We start from the raw sequence: 18100 nt of genomic DNA, 5'->3' as shown, positions 1-18100 counted from the left end.
GAATCACTGTAGAACAAAGCATTGCAGTGTATGTTTGCTGGCATTCAACCAAAATCCGTTCTCTCTCTCTCTGTGTTATCCTCAGGAGAGTGAGATATAATTCATGGTCACCTGGTTGAAATAGGGTGCTTTTCTTCAGGGACACTCAGTATAGCCCATTCCTGCTGGGCTGTTTGCCTGTGGCTGAACAGAAATGTTCCCCGCTGTTAGCCACAGGGAGGGGGGAAGGTTGAGGGGGTAGTCACGCGGTGGGAGGAGGCAAAATGCGACCTTGTAACGAAAGCACATGTGCTATGTACGTAATGTTAACAGCAAGGTTTACCCTGAAAGAGTGTAGCGACTGTTTTATAAAATGTGTCTTTTTAAATACCGCTGTCCCTTTTTTTTTCTCCACCAGCTGGATGTGTTTCAATGATCACAGGATCTTCTCCTTCCCAGAGGCTAGTGAAGCTTAGAAAGAAAAAAAAACGCACTCGAGATGAAATGTTCTCCGAGCTAATGCTGTCCTCCCACACTGACAGAGCACAGACGAATGCGTGGAGGCAAATAATGTCAGAGTGCAGGAAAGCACAAAATGACCGGGAGGAGAGGTGGAGGGCTGAAGAGAGTAAGTGGCGGGCTGAAGAGAGTAAGTGGCGGGCTGAAGACAGGGCTGAAGCTCAAATGTGGCGGCAGCGTGATGAGAGGAGGCAGGATTCAATACTGAGGCTGCTGCAGGACCAAACAAGAATGCTCCAGTGTATGGTTGAGCTGCAGCAAAGGCAGCTGGAGCACAGACTGCCACTGCTGCCCCTCTGTAACCAACCGCCCTCCTCCCCAAGTTCCATAGCCTCCACACCCAGACGCCCAAGAAAGCGGTGGGGGGGCCTCCGGCCAACCAGCCACTCCACAACAGAGGATTGCCCAAAAAAAAGAAGGCTGTCATTCAATAAATTTTAAAGTTGTAAACTTTTAAAGTGCTGTGCTTAAAGTGCTGTGTGGCATTTTCCTTCCCTCCTCCACCACCCCTCCTGGGATACCTTGGTAGTCATCTCCCTATTTGTGTGATGAATGAATAACGAATGCATGACTGTGAAGCAGCAATGACTTTATTGCCTCTGCAAGCGGTGATTAAAGGGAGGAGGGGAGGGTGGTTAGCTTACAGGGAAGTAGAGTGAACCAAGGGGCGGGGGGTTTCATCAAGGAGAAACAAACAGAACTTTCACACTGTAGCCTGGCCAGTCATGAAACTGGTTTTCAAAGCTTCTCTGATGCGTACCGCGCCCTCCTGAGCTCTTCTAACCGCCCTGGTGTCTGGCTGCGCGTAACCAGCAGCCAGGCGATTTGCCTCAATCTCCCACCCCACCATAAACGTCTCCCCCTTACTCTCACAGATATTGTGGAGCACACAGCAAGCAGTAATAACAGTGGGAATATTGGTTTCGCTGAGGTCTAAGCGAGTCAGTAAACTGCGCCAGCGCGCTTTTAAACGTCCAAATGCACATTCTACCACCATTCTGCACTTGCTCAGCCTGTAGTTGAACAGCTCCTGACCACTGTCCAGGCTGCCTGTGTACGGCTTCATGAGCCATGGCATTAAGGGGTAGGCTGGGTCCCCAAGGATACATATAGGCATTTCAACATCCCCAACAGTTATTTTCTGGTCTGGGAAGAAAGTCCCTTCCTGCAGCTTTTGAAACAGACCAGAGTTCCTGAAGATGCGAGCGTCATGCACCTTTCCCGGCCATCCCATGTTGATGTTGGTGAAACGTCCCTTGTGATCCACCAGAGCTTGCAGCACTATCGAAAAGTACCCCTTGCGGTTTATGTACTCGGCGGCTTGGTGCTCCGGTGCCAAGATAGGGATATGGGTTCCGTCTATGGCCCCACCACAGTTAGGGAATCCCATTGCAGCAAAGCCATCCACTATGACCTGCACATTTCCCAGGGTCACTACCCTTGATATCAGCAGATCTTTGATTGCGTGAGCTACTTGCATCACAGCAGCCCCCACAGTAGATTTGCCCACTCCAAATTGATTCCCAACTGACCGGTAGCTGTCTGGCGTTGCAAGCTTCCACAGGGCTATCACCACTCGCTTCTCAACTGTGAGGGCTGCTCTCATCCTGGTATTCATGCGCTTCAGGGCAGGGGAAAGCAAGTCACAAAGTTCCATGAAAGTGCCCTTACGCATGCGAAAGTTTCGCAGCCACTGGGAATCGTCCCAGACCTGCAACACTATGCGGTCCCACCAGTCTGTGCTTGTTTCCCGAGCCCAGAATCGGTGTTCCACAGCATGAACCTGCCCCATTAGCACCATGATGCATGCATTGGCAGGGCCCATGCTTTCAGAGAAATCTGTGTCCATGTCCTGATCACTCACGGGACCGCGCTGACGTCGCCTCCTCGCCCGGTATCGCGTTGCCATGTTCTGGTGCTGCATATACTGCTGGATAATGCGTGTGGTGGTTGATGTGCTCCTAATTGCCAAAATGAGCTCAGCGGCCTCCATGCTTGCCTTGGTATGGCGTCCGCACAGAAAGAAGACGCGGAACGATTGTCTGCCGTTGCTCTGATGGAGGGAGGGGCGACTGACGACACGGCTTACAGGGTTGGCTTCAGGGAGCTAAAATCAACAAAGGGTGTGCCTGTACATCAAGGAGTATTTCAGGCAGGACTGCACGGAGGGTTCCAATAAGAAATGGTGCACCAAAGTTATCGTTGTTATTGGAACAAGGAGGTTAGCCTGGCCTCTGATTGATACATGGCTAGATTAACCTCGCTGCGCCTTCTCTGTGACTGACTGCAGTGTGATCTAGACAGGGGAGGAGGAAAATGAGTACAAAACAAATCTGGTCTATTTCTTGTTCTGACCCACTCCATCTATCCTTTACATCTTTGGCTGGCAGCAGACAAAAAAGGCGCGAAATGATTGTCTGCCCTTGCTTTCACGGGGGGAGGGAGGGTGGGAACGGGGTCCTGACGATATGTACCCAGAACCACCCGCGACAATGTTTTAGCCCCATCAGGCATTGGGATATCAACCCAGAATTCCAATGGGCAGCGGAGACTGCGGGAACTATGGGATAGCTACCCACAGTGCAACGCTCCAGAAGTCGACGCTTGCCTCGGTACTGTGGAAGCGCTCCGCCGAGTTAATGCACTTAATGCACTTAGAGCATTTTCTGTGGGGACACACACACTCGAATATATAAAACCGATTTCAAAAAAACCGACTTCTATAAATTCGACCTAATTTCGTAGTGTAGACATACCCTGAGACAAATGGAAGCTAGGAGCCTAAATACCTTTCTGGATCTGTGCCAAATTGACTTAGGAACTTCACTGCATGCTTGTTTGTTAACTACAAAGGACTTGGCAGGGCTCAGCTACCAACATCTAAACAAGACAAGACATTTTAGAAAAAAATTACATAGGTTCAAATTTCAACCTCCCCACCCCCATCCACACACTTGCACTGTATTTCAGATACATCTACGCAGTTTATCGCTGTCTGAGCTGTAGCTCACGAAAGCTTATGCTCGAATAAATTTGTTAGTCTCTAAGGTGCCACAAGTACTCCTTTTCATTAAATTAGTAGGTTTATAATTAATGTTGTTATTAGAACAAATGAGTTTTATGACAAATTATCTGTGATAAGTTTTGATCTGCAAAGGTTTATAGTGTAGATCGTTATAGAGACATTACCCGTTATGGCTGATGTGAATAACTGAAGGAAAATGAGTTCAACTACCACCGAGTTTACATAATGAAGTAAACTGTAGAATCTGTTAATGTTAATATCGATCTTATCTACAATAATATATGGCCTACATTTGAAAAATAACATCAGTAAATTAACATACTTTTTCAGCTGTTCATATTTTCCTGGCTCTACCAAGATAAGACAATTACATTCCTGTATTAACTTTAATAATATTGATACTGATACAGAAAAGGCAATCTGCATAATAGAGCCAACTGCAGAATTGATCTTATTTAGTATTGATCCTATTTTTCCAATAAGATGCTGCCCTGTATTCGAAAGATAATATCTGTAATAAATTCTCATTAACATATAGCAGATGATGACATCCAGAGAGAAATATCACATCCATGCCCTTTTCATGTATTAGCTTTTAAATCAATATTATAATAACAATAGTTTATTAAATAATATTTTTAGATGTGAGAGTTTGCTTCTTGAGAGTAGGTTTTTGATGGGTAGGCACAAACTGAAAATGCAATTCTCTCAAGTTGCAAGAGTGTGTATGTTGCGTCCTTGAGCAACAGAATGGGCAGAAACAAAAGGGTTGACACCTAATTTCGTTCCCTTTGCTATATTTGTCAAATGAGAATCTAAGGCCAGGTTTATACTAGTCACTTTGCCAGCATTGCAATGTCAGTTCGATGTGTGATTTTTGTGCGTGCAATATTTCTATGCAGCAAAAGCCTTAGTGTACGTGCACTTATACAGGCATAAAAGGGCTCTTGCTGGGATAGTTTATTTCACACACCAAATTGATATGAGCTATTCCAGCAAAACTTTGTAGCATAAACTAGGTCTAAGGCATTTCTATCCATTTGTGAGATTCACTATTAAAGGAAAGCAATTTTGGCATAAACTAATAACACTGATACAGACAACTATGAACTTTTGAGAGAAGCTCATGAACAAATCAAAACAAAAAGACAGTGTTGCTCAAACCCATTTCAGACTAAGGCTCTGATCCCGCAAAGACTTACACATGTGAACCATTCCACTGAACCAGAGGCCTGGTCTAACCAGCAGCAGCATGTGAGCAGAATCAGTGGGTGCTGACGAATGCACAATTCATTGTGGAATGAAGCCTAACCTCTTATCAGTACCACTTATCAGTGACTTCTGGTCACTACTACACTACTTCTGGTCACTACTACAGGACAGGCCTAACAAAGAAAATAACAGAACGCCACTAGCTGTCACCTTCAGCCCCCCAACTAAAACTCCTCCAACGCATTATCAAGGATCTACAACCTATCCTGAAGGATGACCCAACACTCTCACAGATCTTGGGAGACAGGCCTGTCCTTGCCTACAGACAGCCCCCCAACCTGAAGCGAATACTCACCAGCAAACACATACCACACAACAGAACCACTAACCCAGGAACCTATCCTTGCAACAAAGCCTGTTGCCAACTGTGCCCACATATCTATTCAGGGGACACCATCACAGGGCCTAATAACATCAGCCACACTATCAGAGGCTCGTTCACCTGCACATCTACCAATGTGATATATGCCATAATGTGCCAGCAATGCCCCTCTGCCATGTACATTGGTCAAACTGGACAGTCTCTACGTAAAAGAATAAATGGACACAAATCAGATGTCAAGAATTATAACATTCATAAAACAGTTGGAGAACACTTCAATCTCTCTGGTCACGCGATTACAGACATGAAAGTTGCGATATTACAACAGAAAAACTTCAAAACCAGACTCCAGCGAGACACTGCAGAATTGGAATTCATTTGCAAATTGGATACAATTAACTTAGGCTTGAATAGAGACTGGGAGTGGCTAAGTCATTATGCATGGTAACCTATTTCCCCTTGTTTTTTCCTAACCCCACCATTCCTCAGACTGTTCTTGTTAAACCCTGGATTTGTGCTGGAAATGGCCCACCTTGATTATCACACACATTGTAAGGAGAGTGATCACTTTAGATAAGCTATTACCAACAGGAGAGTGGGGTGAGGGGAGAGAAAACCTTTTGTAGTGATAAACACCCATTTTTTCATGGTTTGTGTGTATAAAAACATCTTCTGTATTTTCCACAGTATGCATCCAATGAAGTGAGCTGTAGCTCACGAAAGCTTATGCTCAAATAAATTGGTTAGTCTCTAAGGTGCCACAAGTACTCCTTTTCTTTTTGCGAATACAGACTAACACGGCTGTTACTCTGAAACCTTTCCCTAACAAGATAATGGTGGGTGAACTCTTGTAATGACAACTTGCAGCTCTGAGCCACGGGGACGGAAGAAAAAGAAAGCAGAGGAAGTCCTGTAAAGTAGCTGGATAAGCGTGAGCTGGAGAGGATGGCAAAGGGGAAATGGGAAAACAGGAAAGCTCCTGTAATGCTATGGTGGGGAGCCGATGGAACTAGAGGAATGAGAAGGCATCTTATAATACTGCAACATGGATGTGAGACAGGGAATAAGAACACAGAGAGAGGTAAGAAAGCATGGCCGCTCCTGTAATGCTGCAGGACAGGGCTGTACCGGGAAGGCAGAGAAGGTTTTTGCAGTTTGCATTGTGGAAGAGCTATCCCAAAACTGGCAGTAATCCAGGTAACCACACTGATTAGGGCTGGTTTAGTTTTCCATATGACCTCCCTGGAAACAGATGCCTTTAATTGGTATGAGTCTCTCTCTGGCTCTGTAGAGCTGCCAGTAAAATAGCCCATTCCCTATACCACACAGGATTAGGTTTGTAGAGTGCCATTTGGGAGAGCAACTGAGCAATTAAGTGCTCCATCCCCTGGAGAAGGGCAAAAGGAGAGGGAGAGGCATCACTGCCAGGTTAGGGGCACAGAGCTGTGAGATACCTGCCAACCAGCCACAGCCCAGGGCAGGAAAGGGCTGCAGGGCAGCTGGCACCCCAAGAGCCACCAGCTCACCCAGGCCTCTTTAATCCCTTCTCTGAGGCCCCCACCTCTTTAACCCCTCACCTAAATCCCCATCTCACCTCAAATCACCGGAGTTCCCTGCCCCATCCCACCCCACCGCCCCTCTAACCTCTCTGACCTAACCCATCCCTTCCATTGGGCCCCAGACCTCCCACATACCTAACCCATCCTGTCCCCCAACCCCCTCTAGGCCCCACCATCCTAATGCTGCCAACCCCCAACCTCTCCAAACCCCTCTAACTTCCCTCCCCAAACCTCTCTGAGCCCCCACATCTTCCCAAACCCCTCTAACCCCCCACCTCTCAACCTCCCTCCTCTCAACACCCCCACCTCTCAAACCCCCCTCCTCTCAAACGCCTCTAACCCCCCCACCTCTCAACCCCCTTCCTCTCAAACCCCCCACCTCTCAAACGCCTCTAACCCCCCCATTTGAGCCCCCCACCTCCCCTAAGCCCCCGAGCCTCTGACTTCGCTCCAGCCCAGCTCCGCCCCGTCTAGCCTAGTAAACCGAATCTGCCCCTCCGCGCTATTGACCCTACCCGGCCGCCGTCCTTTTAGCGCCTGCGCACTGTGGGCAGAGGGCAGCTGATGGCGGCGGTGGGGCTGCGCGGTGTCCGCTGGCTGCGGGCGGCGGCCTTGCTACGGGCGGCGGGGGGCCGAGCAGCCCCGCTGGGGGCCCGAGCAGGTCAGCGAGCGAGCGGCGTCCTGCGCCGCGGGTGACGGGGCAGCGCAGCCCCGAGGCAGGCCTGGGGGGCCGTGTCCTTGGGCGTCTGCGGCGCCGGGCTCAGTGGAGGGACGGGGCCGGCTTGGGGCTCTGGGTGCCCCTGGGGGAGGGGGTTGGGGGCTAATTGGGGGAGAGGGCTCGGTGGGGAGGGGGTTGGGCGCCCTTTACTTGGGGCAGTCTCTTGTGCATCTCTGGATCCTTGTCTGTGATTCAGGAATTGCAGAATCAGGTGGGGAGGAGGAGGAGCCCCGCCCCCCGCACACAGACCCTGGATTCTTGTGTCTGATGACCCCAATGCAGGTGATTTGCTCCCTATCCTGGGGGTGATCCTGTGAAGCAGTCTCTCCTTTCACTGTCTGCCATGTATTGGGGTGCAACCATCATCGGCTGCTCCCAGCTGTGCTCTGCCCTGAACATAAGCATGGCCATACTGGGTCATACCAAAGGTCCACCTAGCCCAGTATCCTGTTTTCTGACGGTGGCCAATACCAGGTGCCTCAGAGGGAATGAACAGTACAGGTAATCATCAAGTGATCCATCTCCTGTCGCCCATTCCCAACTTCTGGCAAACAGGCTAGTGACACTATCCGTGCCAGTCCTGGCTAATAGCCATTGGTGGACCTATTATCCGTGAATTTACCCTGTTACGATGAGACTCCCAAAGAGCTCTGACTTGTGTTTTCTGCCTTCAGCTTCGGGCTTGCCCAAGCACTTGATGCCTGGACCTTACCCCAAGACCCCAGAGGAAAGGGCAGCTGCTGCTAAGAAATACAATATGAGGGTGGAGGACTACGAGCCACATCCGGATGATGGCATGGGGTGAGCTACATAAGGCACTGAGATTATTAGACCCTTGAAGAAAGGCAGAGGCAGGTATCAGCTGGTACCCGGCTGCAGGGAGGATCTATTTAACTGAAAAAAACTGAGGGGTCCTTGTGGCACCTTAGAGACTAGCAAATTTATTTGGGCATAAGCTTTCGTGGGCTAGAACCCACTTCATCAGATATATGAAGTAAAAGATACAGGAGCAGGTATAAATACATGAAAGGATGTGGGTTGCTTTACCAAGTGTTAGGTCAGTCTAATGAGATCATAGAATCATAGAATATCAGGGTTGGAAGGGACCTCAGGAGGTCATCTAGTTCTAGTCCAACCCCCTGCTCAAAGCAAGACCAAGCCCCAACTAAATCATCCCAGCCAGGGCTTTGTCAAGCCTGACCTTAAAAACTTCAGAGGAAGGAGATTCCACCACCTCCCTAGGTACCAGTTCTTCACCACCAGTGCTTCACCAACCCTCCTAGTGAAAAAGTTTTTCCTAATATTCAACCTAAACCTTCCCCACTGCAACTTGAGACCATTACTCCTCGTTCTGTCATTCTCTACCACTGAGAACAGTCTAGATCCATCCTCTTTGGAACCCCCATTCAGGTAGTTGAAAGCAGCTATCAAATCCCCCCTCATTCTTCTCTTCCGCAGACTAAACAATCCCAGTTCCCTCAGCCTCTCCGCATAAATCATGTGTTCTAGTCCCCTAATCATTTTTGTTGCCCTCCGGTGGACATTTTCCATTTTTTTCACATCCTTCTTGTAGTGTGGGGCCCAAAACTGGACGCAGTACTCCAGATGAGGCCTCACCAATGTCGAATAGAGGGGAATGATCACGTCCCTAGATCTGCTGGCAATGCCCCTACTTATACAGCCCAAAATGCCATTGGCCCTCTTGGCAACAACGGCACACTGTTGACTCGTATCCAGCTTCTCATCCACTGTAACTCCTAGGTCCTTTTCTGCAGAACTGCTGCCTAGCCATTCAGTCCCTAATCTGTAGTGGTGCATGGGATTCTTCCATCCTAAGTGGAATTCTGCACTTGTCCTTGTTGAACCTCATCAGATTTCTTTTGGTCCAATCCTCTAATTTGTCTCGGGCCCTTTCTATACTATCCCTACCTTCCAGCATATCTACCTCGCCTCCCAGTTTAGTGTCATCTGCAAACTTGCTGAGGGTGCAATCCACACCATCCTCCAGATCATTAATGAAGATATTGAACAAAACCGGCCCCAGGACTGACCCTTGGGGCACTCCACTTGATACCAGCTGCCAACTAGACAAAGAGCCATTGATCACTACCCGCTGAGCCTGTGATAAATCAATTAACAGCAGGATACCAAGGGAGGAGAAATAACTTTTTGAAGTGGTAAGAGAGTGGCCTATTACAGACAGTTGACAAGAAGGTGTGAGTAACAGTAGGGAGAAATTAGTATTGGAGAAATTAAGTTTCGGTTTTGTAATGACCCAACCACTCCCAGTCCTTATTCAGGCCTAATCTGATGGTATCTAGTTTGCAAATTAATTCCAGTTCTGCAGCTTCATGTTGGAGTCTGTTTTTGAAGTTTTATCTCATTAGACTGACCTAACACTTGGTAAAGCAACCCACGTCCTTTCATGTATTTATACCTGCTCCTGTATCTTTTACTTCATACATCTGATGAAGTGGGTTCTAGCCCACGAAAGCTTATGCCCAAATAAATTAGTTAGTTTCTAAGGTGTCACAAGGACTCCTCGTTTTTTTGTTTTGTTTTGTTTTACTGATTCAGGCTAACACGACTACCTCTGAAACTTACAACTGAAGTGCTTGTGGTATGCTGCTGCAATATTAAAACACTTCATGTACCCCTCAACACTCCAGAAAGGCAGTGTTCTCTAAAAGGTTAAATAAAAACAAGTCACTGAAGCTGAGTATGCAACACATTATGGAGGGCGGAGAAATAATGTTGGGATGGAGGATGGTTGTATAGGCACTGGACTGGGATGCAGAAGGCCTGGGTTCAATTCCAGGCTCTGCCACAGACTTTATGACCTTGAGCAGGTCATTTTCTATGCCTTAGTTCCCTGTGAAATGGGGATGATATGTCCCTTCTTCAGAGGGGTCTTGTGTGGCTAAATTAACATTTGTGAGGTGCTCAGTTACTATGACAATGGGGACACAAATATCTGGAATATGGTGTTAATGGTGATCTAACTGCAAAATGCCTTTCAAGTTAAATGCTTTAAATATGGGGAGGGATGGCTTGAGATAGTCACAAGGAGAGAGGAGGAGAAGCTGAGCATATTCCAGTAGCACTTGCAATTTGCCCGTATAAAGACAAAATAAATAAACCAGGGGAAGAGGATACACCATATAAGCAAAGTCATCAGTATGAAGGCAAGCAGTTAATGTGTTTTTAAAAGGTGTTTACAAAATACTGTAGGTTCAAGAGCTACTATAGCTAATAATTTTCTTGCTCTGTTATTCCATTTTAATAGATTTTCCTAATGATCTGTACCATACAATGGATATAAATAATTTCTGTTTTATTTGTATGTTTCCAATAGGTATGGTGATTATCCCAAACTTCCTGACCGATCTCATCATGAGAGAGACCCCTGGTATCAGTGGGACTACCCCGGCCTGAGACAAAACTGGGGAGAGCCGGTAGGGATGGTGGATCTTTTTGTTTCTACTGAGCATTAATGTTCAACTAAAATAATATTTATGTAATACTTTACCATCTCACACCGATGTTTGGAAAGGAAATCTTAGGCCAAGAAAGTCAGGGTAAATCCCTATTCTGCCCCCTTTCCCATCCACCCCAAAAAAGGCCAAAGGATTTTCAGTGTCCATACAGATGAGACAGGGCATCTGTACCTTAGTATCTTCCACAGTAAGTTGAAGGGCTGAGTCAATCATACTGGGATTTGAACGTGTATCGAAGAATCTTAAATGCTTCAGATCCGATGTCTGCATCACTAAACCATCCTTTCTGCTAGATCACAGAAGTTCACGCCCTCTCAGCCCAGTGGGTCCTGCCACTGCTGTCACTGGTTCTGGGGTTGCTTCCCAATGGAATGGGTGCTGGGTGGCCTTTTCCCTAGAAACTGCTTGAAACTTCCTTTCTGACACTAGAAAAGTAGACTTAAGAGCCAACTCCTAATGACTAGTAACTTTTGCTGGTAAGAGAATGTGGGGTTTCTGTAGGTGGTTGAAACTGAACCATAATTATTTCACTTGGTGGATGACATGAGCTGTCCCTAAGCAACAGAACTAGAGGGAAAACAAGCTTTTGTGTGCGTACTGGGGATTCCAAAGTGCCCGGCTGAAGAAATTGATTATAGCGGAGGGATAACTAAAAGGAACTCAAGGCAGTGTTTTTACCCTGTAGTAATGCTGCGACTTGAATTTACATTGAGTAGTTATCTAATCTCTCTCAGTACATTCTCTCATGTAGCGAGGATCATAGGTGCAGTATAGAAAGGCTTGGGAATCGTCAGCTTGGCTATTGAGCTTTTAAAAGCAATGGTGCATGAGAAGTGTTGCAGTGATTCAAGATACCTATGTGCTTTGGCTCTCTCTAATGCTGAGAAGGCTCTGTATTAATATTTGCTGTCCCTGGGGTGATTTGGGGTTGTGGTAATTTCCCGTTGCACGTACTGTCTCTTGGTCACAGTGGAGCACAAGTTCTTTCAGTGAGAAGTGTTGGAAATAGTAAAAACTGCCCTCTTTGCTTGTAAGAGATGGTTTCGTTTGTAATGGTGAGAGTATGGCTCCCCTGGTGTTAGATCAAACAGCTGTGCAGTCAGACCCACCATCAGCCACCATCTGAAGTAATGAACTGGGAAAGTGAAGACAGTATGTGATCAGAAATATTGAGTTGTCTGCATTCTGGTTATGTGTTCTGCTTAGCTGCTCATGTTTAAGATGCTTGACTTTTAGCTTCTAGGCTGAAAGCCCCTTGTGAATGAGAAGCTTAAATGTGCATCTGTTCAAGCAATTGTATTCAACCTGTGGAGGTCATAGGATAACTCCCCTCCCATCTTTAATCTGTTAGAGTTAAATAATGGTGCCTGGTGCATTATAGACAAGTATGTAGATAAGGAACCTGTTCCAAAGTAGCAGGAAATCACTTGCGATTTTTTTGCTGTTCTAACTCCACTCAGCAATATACATCTGTGGGGTCCTCAGATGCCAGGAACTCCTCACAAACCATTGTACTAATTCCTGCTGTGCCTTTTTGTGAAGCACCATGAGAACAAGAGGTTTGGAGACACAGTTGAAGTGGTTGTGGGTGGATAAATGTAGGTTCATAGTATTTTTTGAAAAATAAACAAAAATTGAAGTAATATCGTTTAATTGTTTGAGCAGAAAGCTGGAACTCAGGGTTCCTGAATTCTGTCCTTGACCACCAGCAACTCACCATGACCTTGGACAAGTCACTTATTTTCTCTGTGACTGTATCCCCATCTGTAAAATGAGGGTAACATTTTCCTTCTGGCAGTGTTGTGATGTCTAATGTCTGCAAATTGCATTAAGTTTCTCGGATGAAGAGCCAGAGAATTGTAGAGTGCTACTGGAATAATGTAACCGAGCCTCTCCCTTTATTGTTTAGATGCACTGGCACTTTGACATGTTTCTCCGGACCCGTGTTGACACGTCCCCCACTGTGGTATCCTGGCACACCATGCGCAATCAGTTCTTCTTCTTTATTGGCTTCATGCTGTTTATGTTCTGGCTTGGAGAAATGTACCCATCCTACATGCCTGTGGTGAGTAATGAGGTGGGGCAGGGGGAATAGGTCTCCTAAGAACTGTTGCTGCATGCCGTTGCCAGATGCCCAGAGCAGTGTCCTCTTGAGGTTGAATAACTTGGGATACGAAAGACCCGCTGCGCCAGCGGTGTGGCTTTGGACAAGTCACTTAGGCCCAAGTCCTCAGAGGTACTTAGGCATTTAATTCCTGTAGAAATCAATAGGAATTAGATGCTAAAATACCTTTCAGGCTGTTGGCCTTAGTGTCTCAGGGCCCCACTGTCTCCATCTGTAATAGTGGTAGAACATTTTGCTTCAGAGTGGTGCTGTGAGTGTTGCATGGTGCATCAAAGAGACAAAACACTCTGTGAGTGTGAAGTATTTGCCCACAGGTTTTCTAAGTTGCCTGTTTGAATGTGTTGAGCTTGCTGCTTCACAGTTATGTTCCTCTGCAGGGACCGAAGCAATATCCCTACAATAACCTGTACCTGGAGCGAGGGGGCGATCCCAGCAAAGAGCATCCAGAGGTGAAGAACTATGAAATCTGAAAGATGCATGGAAATGTAGCTCTTCTCCTGGGACATTTACTCTGGGGGTCCTCCAGAATGTTCACTGCAGGATGCACTAAACACTTGTTCTCTGAGACATTTACTCTTAATGAAATATATTGTGAAAACTCTTGTGGTGGATTTCTTTTCTTTGAAGAGGCTATAAAGTGGGCAGTGACGTTACAGTGACTCCACCATTGTCTCTGAGCGTGGGTCGAATTCCCTTGTGTATAGGATGGTGCTTCAAGAAGAAGGCCAGGGGTGTTGATCCTTTTGAATCTGTGTGTAAGATGGACACTGGAATTCTTTAGATAAGTCTGATTCCAGTGCCAGCTACCAAGGTTGTCCTTGCAGCTGTTGGAAGGAGAAGAAAGTAAAACAGAATTCTATTATGTTCAAAGATGGACACAACTCCTTTGGGTTATTCAAGTCTTCCATGATGCCATCTATACTATGAATAATTCTACTTCCTCATTGGGTTGGCTCTTCTTTCTCACCCCTCCTCAGGCAGTAGCTGCAATCAAAGTTTAAGAGTTGCCTTATGTACTGGTGGATTAGGACCACAGAAGAACCTAGCCTTTGAAGTGATACATCTCACTTTAGATAAACCTTCCATCCCTCACACAGGACAAAATCTCCCTCTACTCTTATACCCATTTTTGAGCAGTAGTGCTGCTTACCACAGTCTGCCACGTTAGTGTAGGAGTAACCTATTGCTGTGTCTTATTGACCTTGGCTGTTGAGGGCATGGTTGGTCTTCTGAACTCAACAGTTATTCCCCAATGTTTTAGAGAGTTTAAGGAGTGTATGTAGTAGCATACTTCATCCGATGAAGTGAGCTGTAGCTCATGAAAGCTTATGCTCAGATAAATTTGTTAGTCTCTAAGGTGCCACAAGTACTCCTTTTTGTGAATACAGACTAACATGGCTGCTACTCTGAAAGTAGCAGTATGTTACTTTCCTTAAATAATTTCAGTGTGTTGCCTTTTGCCTAGAAGTAAACAAAAGCATTTTCTAAAGTTCTTAGACCTCAAAGCTGCAGTAAGTGTTCAGCAGGTGTTTGAAACTATAGTAAAGAACAGAATTATCAAACACATAGATGAACACAATATGTGGGGGAAGAGTCAACATAGCATTTGTAAAGGGAAATCATGCCTCACCAATCTATTAGAATTCTTTAAGGATGTCAACAAGCATGTAGACAAGGGTGATCTAGTTTATATAGTATACTTGGACTTTCAGAAAGCTTTTGACAAGGTCCCACACCAAAGGCTCTCAAGCAAACTAAGCAGTCATGGGATAAGAGGGAAGGTCCTTTCCTGGATCAGTACCTGGTTAAAAAATAGGGAATAAATGGTCAGTTTTCACAGTGGGGAGAGGTAAATAGAGGAGTCCTCCCAAGGATCTGTACTGGGACCTGTGCTGATCAATGTATTCATAGATGATCTGGAAAAGGGGTGAAACAATGAGGTGGCCAAGTTTGTAGACAATACAAAATTAACCAAAATAGTTAAGTCCAAAGCAGACTGCAAAGATGGAGATCTCCCTAAACTGGGTGCTTAGGCAACAAAATGGCAGATGAAATTGAATGTTGATAAATGCAAAGTAATGCACACTGAAAAACACAATCCCAACTATACACACAAAATAATGGAGTCTAAATTAGCTCTTACCACTCAAGAAAGAGATCTTGGAGTCATTGTGAGTAGGTTTCTGAAAACATCTATTCAAGGTGCAGTGGTAGTCAAAAAAGCTAACAAAGTTAGGATCCATTAGGAAAGGGATAGATAAGACAGAAAATATAGCTCTATTATATAAATTCATGGTATACTTACACCTTCAATACGGCATACAGTTCTGGTCGCCTCATCGCAAGAAAGATATATTGGAATTAGAAAACATACAGAGAAGGACAACAATGATTAGGGGTATGGAAGAGCTTCCATATGAAGAGAGATTAAAAAGACTGGGACTGTTCATCTTAGAAAAGATGACAGAGGGATATGATAGAGGTCTGAAATGATGACTGGTGGGGAGAAAGTGAATAAGGAAGTGTTTTTGCCCCTTTGCATAACACAAGAACCAGGACTTACCCAATTAAATGAATAGGCAGCAGGTTTAAAACAAATATAAGGAAGTACTTCTTCATCTAACATACAATCAACCTGTGGAACTTGTTGCCAGGGGATGTTATGAAGGCCAAAAATATATCTAGGTTCAAAAAAGAAGTAGATACGTTCATAGAGGATAGGTCAGTCAATGACTATTAGCCAAGATGATCAGGGACACATCCTCATGTTACATTACATTGGCTATTAGCCAAGATGATCAGGGACACATCCTCATGTTAGTATCTCACTGGAAGTGTCACATACAGTGGAGGTCTTTGAGGAAGCACATAGAGGGATAGTTTGGGGTCCAAGGAACAGCTGAAAGATACAGGCATAGCCAATACTGGGCTAAAGCCCTGGTTGTTCCCCCTTCTCTTACCTGGCACAGTAATTGAATGCTCCAGTGTTGTGTGGAATACAAGAAGGGAGCAGGGGGTTAATATGGGGTGGGGTAGAGTAGTGACTAAATGTCCCAGTGTGGGAGGGGGATAGTGGAGATGTGGTTAAAGCCAGAGTGTGAGATACTACAACAAAGGGAAAGGGGGAGTGCCCCAGTGGGGTGGAGGGGTTGATACCTGGGGGGCAAGTAGTGGGGGGTTCATGCCTCAGTGGAGGGAGGCAGTGCGGGGGGGGGGGTGATGCCCCAGTGGAACAGAGTCCTGTTGGGTAGATACCTAGGGGGGTTGATGCCCCAGTGGAGGGTTGATGCCTCAGTAGAGGGAGGCAGTGCGGGAGTTGATGCCCCAGTAGAGGGAGGCCCTTGGTAGGGTTGCCAGGCATCCAGTTTTTGTCCGGATGCTCGGTCAGAAAGGGACCCTGGTGGCTCCGGTCAGCACCGCTAACCAGGCTGTTAAAAGTCCGGGTGACGACACAATGGGGGCCTGGGGCCAAGGCAGGCTCCCTGCCTGCCTACCCTAGCTCAGCGCAGCTCTGGGAAGCAGCTGCCAGGTCCTTGTGGCCCCTAGGCGCATGCACATTCAGGGAGGCTCAGTGCACTGCCCCCTCCCTGAGGGCCGGCTCTGCAGCTCCCATTGGCTGGGAACCACGAGTAATTGGAGCTGTGGGGGTGGAACCTGCCTCACCCAAACTCCCTCTCGGAGCCCGCCTCAACACTCCAACCCTCTACCCAGCCTGGAGCCCCCTCCCGCACCCAAACTCCCCCAACACCCTCACCCCAGCCTGGAGCCCCCTCCCGCACCCAAACTCCCCCAACACCCTCACCCCAGCCTGGAGCCCCCTCCCGCACCCAAACTCCCCCAACACCCTCACCCCAGCCTGGAGCGCCCTCCTGCATCCCAAACTCCCCCAACACCCTCACCCCAGCCTGGAGCCCCCTCCCGCACCCAAACTCCCCCAACACCCTCACCCCAGCCTGGAGCCCCCTCCTGCATCCCAAACTCCCCCAACACCCTCACCCCAGCCTGGAGCCCCCTCCTGCATCCCAAACCCCTCATCCTTGGCCCCACCCCAGAGCCTGCACCCCCAGCTGGAGCCCTCACGCTCCCCAAACTCCAGCCTGGTGAAAGTGAGTGAGGGTGGGAGAGACTGAGGGAGGGGGAAGGGAGCGAGCGGGGGCGGGGCCTCGGGGAAGGGGCGAGGCAGAGATGTTCCCCCTTTGGGCAATGAGTTGGAAAGCCTAGGCCCTGGGGGTTGATACCCGGGGGGGCTGATGCCGCAGCGCATGTGGGGGCAGAGATGGGGGGAGGCGTTTGATGCCCCAGTTGGGGGCGGGGTTAGTGTGTGTGTCTGAGGGGAGGAGTCATATTATACGCTGATCGGCAGGAGACGCTTCGCGGGCGGAGCTCTTTGGGTTGCTGGCGGCCACCATAGAGCAGGGAGTCCCAGCCGCCCTGGGTCAGGAGTCGCGATAGGGAAGGTACCGGAGCCGGTAAGGGCCGCTCCGCCGGCCCCTGTCCCCCCCCCCCCAGCTCTGACCCGGGCGCGGGCCCTTCCCACCCAGGCCCGGCCCCAGCACGCCCCCGCCGGCCGATCCCCCCGCGCAGGCGCGGGCCCGGCTCTGGCGCGGCCACTGACAGGGAGCCCCCTCCCCGAGCGCCCAGTCCCGAGCCTCCGCGCGCCCCGGCCGGTTCTGAGGACTGGGGCCCCGCCCGGAGGGGCCGCGCCGCGCCAGGCAGCCACAAGGCCGCCCGGGGGTCTGAGTGCGGCCGCCCCACGGACGGGCTGGAGATCGGTGGCGTGGGCGCTCTGGGGTCTGGGCCCCGACCTGCGGGCTGGTTTCACGCGTGGGTCGTCGCACAGCTCTCTGCTAGTGGCCACATCCGCAGCCCTCTGAGCCCCTCTGGCTTGGGAGTGTCAGTAGTCCTCTGTAGTACAGCAGCACCCAGGGGCCCAGCCGCGCTCGGCGCTGTACGGACACATAGTGAGAGACAGTCCCTGCTCCCAGGAGCTTAGAGTCGTCAGGCGACGCCGGTAAAGGGTGGAGGAATAGGAGTGTGTTTTTAACTTGGTGAGGTTGTGTAAGGGTAGGTGGGAAGCGAGTGGC

The 18100-nt window shown here is 48.2% G+C and overlaps 3 protein-coding genes across 7 annotated transcripts in view; 2 read left to right on the top strand and 1 right to left on the bottom strand.

Annotated features, from left to right (window-relative positions):
• Positions 1 to 1099: 1099 nt before the first annotated feature.
• Positions 1100 to 6672, bottom strand: LOC311523761 (uncharacterized protein). Of its 3 annotated transcripts, none has more exons than XM_084634075.1 (3): positions 4726 to 6672; positions 3288 to 3378; positions 1100 to 2794 (listed from the first exon to the last, which is right to left on the bottom strand). In XM_084634075.1, the coding sequence occupies exon 3, from the start codon at positions 2489 to 2491 to the stop codon at positions 1202 to 1204; it is 1290 nt and encodes a 429-aa protein (XP_084490201.1). In that variant the 5' UTR covers positions 2492 to 2794; positions 3288 to 3378; positions 4726 to 6672; the 3' UTR covers positions 1100 to 1201. The 3 variants fall into 3 exon arrangements, with proteins under 3 accessions (XP_084490201.1, XP_084490203.1, XP_084490202.1); XM_084634077.1 differs by having other exon boundaries at positions 1100 to 2605; XM_084634076.1 differs by having other exon boundaries at positions 6572 to 6664.
• Positions 6673 to 7180: 508 nt separating this feature from the next.
• On the top strand, positions 7181 to 13619 carry NDUFB8 (NADH:ubiquinone oxidoreductase subunit B8). The gene is made up of 5 exons (XM_084633772.1): positions 7181 to 7337; positions 8069 to 8195; positions 10750 to 10849; positions 12801 to 12956; positions 13394 to 13619. The coding sequence occupies exons 1-5, from the start codon at positions 7241 to 7243 to the stop codon at positions 13484 to 13486; spliced, it is 573 nt and encodes a 190-aa protein (XP_084489898.1). The 5' UTR covers positions 7181 to 7240; the 3' UTR covers positions 13487 to 13619.
• Positions 13620 to 17381: 3762 nt separating this feature from the next.
• Positions 17382 to 18100, top strand: part of SEC31B (SEC31 homolog B, COPII coat complex component) — a 39952-nt gene continuing 39233 nt past the window's right edge. For 2 of the 3 annotated variants that reach the window (XR_014712354.1, XM_084633568.1), the window contains exon 1: positions 17382 to 17485. The gene's annotated coding sequence lies outside the window, so the exon portion shown is untranslated. The remainder of the gene's footprint in view (positions 17486 to 18100) is intronic. The other variant, XM_084633570.1, reaches the window with a different exon arrangement.

This window comes from Lepidochelys olivacea, assembly GCF_965140295.1.
Source record: "Lepidochelys olivacea isolate rLepOli2 genome assembly, chromosome: 7".
Lineage (NCBI taxonomy): Eukaryota > Metazoa > Chordata > Testudines > Cheloniidae > Lepidochelys > Lepidochelys olivacea.
This window is presented reverse-complemented; position numbering and strand designations above follow the sequence as displayed.

Excerpts from the sequence above, each read along its gene's own strand:
- LOC311523761 (XM_084634075.1), bottom strand. The coding sequence starts at position 2,491 with ATGGAGGCCGCTGAGCTCATTTTGGCAATTAGGAGCACATCAACCACC.
- NDUFB8 (XM_084633772.1), top strand. The coding sequence starts at position 7,241 with ATGGCGGCGGTGGGGCTGCGCGGTGTCCGCTGGCTGCGGGCGGCGGCC. Across the intron at positions 10,850-12,800 it reads GACAAAACTGGGGAGAGCCG|ATGCACTGGCACTTTGACAT; the intron begins GTAGGGATGGTG and ends TTTATTGTTTAG. Across the intron at positions 12,957-13,393 it reads ACCCATCCTACATGCCTGTG|GGACCGAAGCAATATCCCTA; the intron begins GTGAGTAATGAG and ends GTTCCTCTGCAG.